Source organism: Colius striatus, chromosome 25, assembly GCF_028858725.1.
Source record: "Colius striatus isolate bColStr4 chromosome 25, bColStr4.1.hap1, whole genome shotgun sequence".
NCBI lineage: Eukaryota > Metazoa > Chordata > Aves > Coliiformes > Coliidae > Colius > Colius striatus.
This window is the reverse complement of record NC_084783.1, coordinates 1,814,800-1,821,716: the sequence shown is the minus strand read 5'-3', so window position 1 is coordinate 1,821,716 and position 6,917 is coordinate 1,814,800. Positions and strand designations below refer to the sequence as shown.

At 53.1% G+C, this 6,917-nt stretch overlaps 1 protein-coding gene across 1 annotated transcript; it reads right to left on the bottom strand.

Annotated features, from left to right (window-relative positions):
* Positions 1-2,876: 2,876 nt before the first annotated feature.
* LOC104553666 (3-galactosyl-N-acetylglucosaminide 4-alpha-L-fucosyltransferase FUT3-like) lies at positions 2,877-5,909 on the bottom strand. The gene is made up of 2 exons (XM_010196399.2): positions 5,898-5,909; positions 2,877-3,961 (listed from the first exon to the last, which is right to left on the bottom strand). Exon 2 carries the CDS (start codon positions 3,951-3,953, stop codon positions 2,877-2,879), a length of 1,077 nt encoding a protein of 358 aa, XP_010194701.1. The 5' UTR covers positions 3,954-3,961; positions 5,898-5,909.
* Positions 5,910-6,917: the final 1,008 nt, after the last annotated feature.

The window sequence follows — 6,917 nt, the reverse complement described above, 5'->3', positions numbered from 1 at the left end:
TCAGGCACAATATTCGTGGCTTCAGCTGCTGCTGGGGTTTTGCCACAGGGGAAAGTGGTGCTGGAGAAGAGAGCGTTGCAATAGCTCCATGTTTCTCCCTTCCAGCCTCAGGATGAAATGAGGAGCAAGTTTCCCAAGGCCTGGAGGTGTCTGTCCTGGGCTCAGGAAAGCTGCAGATAATTGAGTTTATAGGGTAGGTTCAGGCACCTTCACAATCCAGGAGAACAAATCAAGTAATGATGGAACTCTGGAGCTCATAAGGCTCCAGGTGATGTGCTCAGGGTTTGGTGTATCACAGCCTTTTCCTTTCCCTTTATGTTTATAAAGCTCTGCTGAGCTGGGCTTGGTGAGGATTTGTGTTTCTCCCAAGCTCTGCCTCTTGGCTCCCTTCTGGCTCTGGTGTCCTGGAGAGCAGAAGTCAGACACTGCTCCAAAAACTCCATTTTCAGCTTTATTATCTCCCTGGTTTCCCACCAAGAGCCTCTTTCTCTTCTCTCAGGGAAATACCTCTGTAAAGTGTTTCCCTTCTCTGCTTTTCAGACCAGCTCTGCCCCAGTGTGTCAGCTGGAAACACTTCAGTCTGCCTCCTAACCACCTTTGGGTAGAAACACAGCAGGTTTAGGGGCAAATGAGGTGGTTTCACACCCTCTCTGCAAGGAACTGAAGCAGCCCCCTCATGCTGGTATCACCCCAGTGTGTTTGGAGGGGGGAATCCTCCAGCAAGGAGGCTGCAAACCCCAGCACCGGTGTTTTGGGATGGGTTCTGTCTCCCAGCCTCGGGCCCCTTCAGCACAGCCATCCAGATGTTTCCCTCGATGAAGTTTCCCCCCTTATAGAGTTTCCCAAGCACGGTGTCAGCTTTCCCATCCCCTAACACAATCAGCCTGTGTGTGGCTCCAGGTCGCCCACAGGCATCCCGTCCCCAGGCCACGGCAGCACTGAGGCGTCACTTCCAGAAGGGAAGGTTTCATGTGAGCTTTTTGTCCTGCCAACACCACACCCCCTCCTCAAGGACCATGGATGCAAGCTCCAAACACCCCACCTCCCAGGTCCACCCTGAATGCTTCAGCAGAGCTAAAATTCATCTTTTTGCTGCTCTCTTGAAGGCTGCAGCACAATTTGGGGAGATGAGTGAGGTCACCATTCTTAAACCTACCCTCTGCCTATTTATTTTGCCTTTGTGCAGTCTTGAAGGCTGTCTGAGGTCTGCAAGGCCCTGGCTGCTCTCCCCAAGACTCATTCAGGTTCCCAAATAGCCCTGGACTAAGGAGGGGGATGAGGCTGACCAGACTGGATGGGTTTGAGTTGCCAAGATAGCCTCAGGTTCAAGCATAAAGCAGAGAGAGAGATGATAACTCTTGGTGCTGCCATTTTCCAGTTGAAAGAGTCCAAAAACCTACAGGATTCATCTCTTTTTAATAAGTATTAAATTACTCCAGGTCTTGGAAGCAAAAGGAATCAGGTTTGGGAGGTTGGCAAGAGAAAACTGGGGATTTCTTGCAGCTGTTTTGCTGAGAGGGTGCTCCCAAAATGCTCCCTGGCCAGGGCTGGAGAGGCTGCAGCAGCAGGAGGCAGTAGCAGGGATGGATAAAACATGTTGCACTTTCCCTGTGCTTGGAAAAGGGGTTTCAAATAGCCTAAATTTGGGAGAAATGGCCCTCTTTGCATGGAAGATGTCTACTAAATGTATGTGTCAAGCCCTGTCTCTGTGGTCCTCCCCTTGCCAAGGAGCCCAAGGCCCTTTCAGGTGCTCTCCTGCCATTCCAGGCCCTCTGTGTCTCATCTTGCACAAACAGCCACCCTGAGGCTGCCCCAAGCTGTGTCACCTGCCATCAGCAGTGGAAACTGTTCTGCTCTGCAGAAATGCTCCTTGTTCTGCTTGAGAGAAAATCCTTCCTAGCCTGGGGCTTCGTTTCAGTAGTTCCATCAGGGAGCGTTTCAAGCTTGGAAAAGCATTTCTTCCCATTTAGAAACTACCCTGAGTTTCAACGTTGCTCAGTAGCAGTCAGGAAAACAAACTGAATGTGCAGAGGTACCAGCCAGGAACATGGGAGGGCACAGTTGTGTCCTCAGACTCCATGCAATGGGGATCCCCAGCCTGAAGAGGAAACCATTTGCAGTGATGTGACCTGAACAGCAGCAGGAAGCTCAGTAAAGGCCAATTACTCACTGCTTTTTAAACATATGGCAAAGAGGCATCAGCCACCACCAGAAGGTGTTTGAGGGGGAGCTCATCGTGTGCTGGTCCTGAGGGTCTCCATGCCCAGAGTGCTGCTGGCACAGAAATCTACGGTTCCTTGGCACCTCACACTTTCCCTGCACCAGTCTGCTGCTGACAGTCCCCTCCTCAAACCCAGTTTGTCAATAAACTCCCCAGCTTCGTAAAATAAATTGTTTTCTGTCCATTTAGCATCTTGATGCAGCACCTCAAAGGCAATCAGGGGCATCCCGAGGCAGAGCAGGGGCAGGGCTGGGAGAGCAGAGCATGGTCAGTTCCTCACCCTGTGGCTGCCTCTTCCAGCTGCTGCTTTGCACAGTGCAAGTCCTTGAAACAGGTTTATGACAGGTATTGTTACTTCCCCTTCCCCTCCTGGCCACTTGCTGCAGCTCTGCAACCTGTGGAGCTGATCCAGAACTGTTTACAGAGACTGAAGGCGATTTCATCCAAAGACCAAGCACCAGCTCTGAGCAATGAGTTGTTCAGGTAAATAACAGAACAGCAAAAAACACCCCAAACATCCTACACTACCTGACAGGCTATTCTCCAGCTTCAAAGCTCCTCTGGTCCCTCCATTTCCATCTTAATCATGGTGTGAAACCACAGCTCACCCAGGCAAGGACACGGAAAGATTGCAGCAGAGCTGAGCAAAGGGCAGTTACACGAACCACTCAGCCAGATCAGGCACAACCCTGTACCTGAGCTCTGTGGTCTGCAGGAAGTGACAAGCTCTGCACACATGCCAGGCCCAGTCACTCCCCACCACGGGCTTCAACCACCTGCGCCACTGGAAGTAGCTGCGGTACCTGCCGGGGTCCCGGCTCAGCTCCCGCAGGTACCGCGCCAGGCTCTCGGCGCTGGCGAAGTCGTCGACGTGGATGAAGGAGTCAGGGGGCAGGAAACACTCGTAGTTTTCTCGAGGAGGCCCCAGCACAACTGGGACGGTGCCAGAGGCCAAGGCGTTCCTCCAGAGCTTCTCGGTGATGTAGTCTTCATGCTGGGAGTTCTCGAAAGCCAGGTAGAAGCTGTACTGGGACACAGTGGGAAGGAGCTGGTCCCAGGGCAGGGGCAAGTGATGCTGCCCATAGACGTCTACAGCGATGTGTTTCTTCAGCTCCTGGTAGTACTTGACCCGGTGGGAGTCTGCTCTCCAGTTGCTGACTACCCATGCCACCAGTTTGGTCTTGGGTGGGATGCTGAGGGGCTGGGGTTGGCCAAGGAGCTGCAGCTCGCCGTAAGGGGTGAAGATGTCCGAGTCTCTCCGGTAAGACATGGTCAGGTTGAAGAGGTTGGCCATGGCGCTTAAGTTTGGAGAGTGACTGGGAGACTCCAGGTTGAACCAGATCCAGCGCTGTGCCGGGAGCCGGGGGAGCCGGGCCAGCCCCTCGGTGTCGCCGCACACGTCCCTGTGGTGCACGATCACTGCCGCGGCCTTTTGCGCCCAGCTGCGCTGGAGGGTGAAGCGACAGTCTGGGGTGCTGTAGAGCTTGGAGCAGTTTATGAAGTTGAAGTGCTGCCCAAAGGGCCACTGCCACAGCAGGATGGTCAGCCTGGGGGCACGCTTTGGTGGGGCAGCAGCACAGGCTGTTTGGGCAGAGGGGTTGGAACTGATGTGCTCTGTCTCAGAAATCCTGAAGAGAAAGAAAACAAGGAGGCAGGAGCTGAGGATGAAGCTGAAGAGCAGGAAGGGGAGGAGTTTCTTGCAGGAGATCTTCTTCCACTCCACGAGCTCCATGGATGGATCTGCAAACAGCACAGACAGCTGATGGGTGCAGAGTGACGCCAGCGTGGAGGTGGCTCTGGGAGGTGGCCACAGGGGCTCAGGGGACAGCGTGAACACCTGAGGACGTTCAGCTCCAGCTGTGCCTTTGCAGGAAGAAAGGCCTCGTCCAGAGCCACCCTCCCACAGCCCCACTGCCTCTCCTCAGGCCCTTTCTGCCCAGAGGAGCTGTGAGCTGCCTGTGGCTGTCAGGGAAGGAGATGAGCTCAGGGCGCCGTGGGCACTGCCACAGCCGGGCAGAGAAGGGACAGTCCTGTGCTAGGCTGTGCCTGGCTGTTCTCAGCTCTGCTTGGCTGTGCCTGGCTGCAGCAGGAACCGCCCCTGAGGATCACAGAACTGTTTTGGTTGGAAAAGACCTTTAAGATCATTGACTCTGGGTGAACCACCACCTGGTTTACTCAGAAGGACCTTTCCTCTACATACACGGGGCCACCAATTTGCTTTGGTCACCATTTTGGTGATAGGGCAGAGAGGTGCCATGAAGAGAGGAGGAGAGGGGAGGGGCATGGAGAAGACCATGGCCAGGAGTGACCACCAAGGGGTCCCCAGCACAACTCCTGTCACATGCAGAGACATCCCACATCTGAGCCCAGCCCAGCAGCGTGACAGCAGCACCGGGACAGGCTCTGGGCTTTGCATGGGGCTGCAAGACACAGGCAACTCTGTCTGCCAACATGGAGCAGCAGAATGGAACGTCAGCATCAGAGGAACATGTGTGGGCACAACAAGGAAAAGATCTCAAGGGGATCCCAAGAAAGATGACACAAAGCAGAAGACAGTGGGCCTGTGAACTGGATGTTGATATCGGCATCACACGGAGGAGCTGGGTGGGGAAGCTGCCTTTCCCCAGGGCTGTGGGGGATCCAACAGCTATGTACAAACCATTCTGAGTTTCTTTGTCTTTCAGTTAATGACCTCATTGAAAGTTTCAGAACAGCTTGTCTCTGCTAATTTATGGCCTTGTTTGTCAAGGTGTGTTTTGCTTCAGTGTCCTGTGAACAGTAACCATAGCCACCTCAGCTCAGCAAGAACCTGCCTGACCACCAGCCCTCAGCTTCCAGTGGTCTCTGTCATCACCCCACCACCACTGCTTTTCTCACCAGCATCCTGCTGGCTACTCCCCTGTACCAGGTGATAGTCGTGGGCTTTCAGCTCTGCAACACCCCACTGCTGTTACTGATCTGCCTGCTGTGGTCTGACAGCACAGGGCTGCTGCCTGTGTCCCAAAGCTTGCTGCTTTTTTTGTTCCCAGGTCTTACTGCTTTGGCAGTAATCAGGACTGTCTAAGGACAGGGAAAGCCACAGAGCACCAGCCTGTACCTACAGGCAGCTGTAAGATCCCCCAAAACAACAAGGCTTCCAGAAAAAGCTGGTGGGTACAACACTTATCACCTCTTATCTTGTATGTCAGCTGACAGGCATGATAAAAAAAGATCAGACAGACATATTCTACTGACAGACATGATAAGAAAATAGAGAGAAGCAATGTCTGCCTTCCATCAGATGGGAGAACAGACCCCCTCCCTCCTGTGCCCAGTGTCACCCTCTCACAGCCTGACTCAGCTCCCTCCTCCAATAACTATGGAAAAAACAAAGGACTGTTGAAACTCACCTTTAAGCTTGGTCCTAGTGAGAAAGTCTGCTGTGAAAGTGAGCACTGAAGTGGATGACAGAACCAGAAAAAGAGGAGAACAAAGGAGAGGGCAGATGCGGGGAGGGATCACCAGGGTGTTCCATGTGTCCCTCTGTATCCCGAGCTCCACGTGCCAGCCCCTACCCCCAGAAACCTGCCACCCAGTTATAAAAGCTGTGATAAAGCCAGAGCAGATTTCTCTGTGACATATTAAGGAATGGTCAAATAAAGCAGAGATGGTGCCTGTGGTTTAAAGCACACCTTACCGTTGCAAACCCCTCTGCACATGCACCACGGTGCTTCCTTCTTCACCAACCCATGGGATTTGCTTGAGATACACTTTCTTCTCCACCTTGTGTCACAGGACAGCTCTGGGAAGGATGGGCAAAGCTGGCATGGATTGGAGGTGTAGGCATCAGGTCTTCAAGTCCCTCTGAGAGCGAATGGGCTTCATGGCAGAGCTGCCTCCATCCCCACACCAGGCTGCATCTCCCTGTCACCTCTCCAGGATCTCGAGCTAAAGTGCATCTCAGGGCTGGTGATTTCTGCAATCACGGTGAGCCTCAGAGCAGCCAAGCACCTGAACAAGGCTGTCTGAGGGATCCCTCCTGAGCCCAGCACTGCAGACCATGCTTTGGAGTGTCTCCAGCCCAGGTGAATAGGCATTTTACATCATGCCCTGTGGAGGTGGAGATGAATTGATCTTGCATCGAGCTTGGCTGCACTTGGCTGGGATATAAAAAAGCTATTATGTGTTATCACCAGGCTTAAATGTATTCAGCTGTAAGAGTGCATTGTTGGTCTGGAATTAAATTCACAGCAAGGGTTGTAATACAAGTTTGGCATGTTTTGGGTGGGCAAGAGGAATGTAAATGGACAATACAAAGTGGAAGATTTTACATTTCCAGGCCACCTACAAAGAGGTAGAAGGGGCAGAAGGTTTCCTGGGACAGAGCTGGAGGTCACCCTAAGTGTGTCCAGTGCTTCCTGCAGAGTTGGGAGCACTCCAGCACAGGAGAGAGCAAAAACAATACACCATGGCATGAGGGATAGCTCGTGGCAGAGCCCAGTAGCAGCAGAGCAGAAAGATGCATCGACCAAAAGCAAACTTAGCAGTCCAGGACCCTTTAATGTCAGCAGGGAGACTGGGATGGGAGCATGGGTTTGGCAACCAGCCCTGAACACCAGCAGCACCCCAAACCTTCCATCCTCTTGGCCATCTGCCTCCCTGGGCAGGCCAGATCTCATTACCACTGTCTGTCCCCACACAGCCCCATGGTTTTGCT

Excerpts from the sequence above, each read along its gene's own strand:
- LOC104553666 (XM_010196399.2), bottom strand. The coding sequence starts at position 3,953 with ATGGAGCTCGTGGAGTGGAAGAAGATCTCCTGCAAGAAACTCCTCCCC.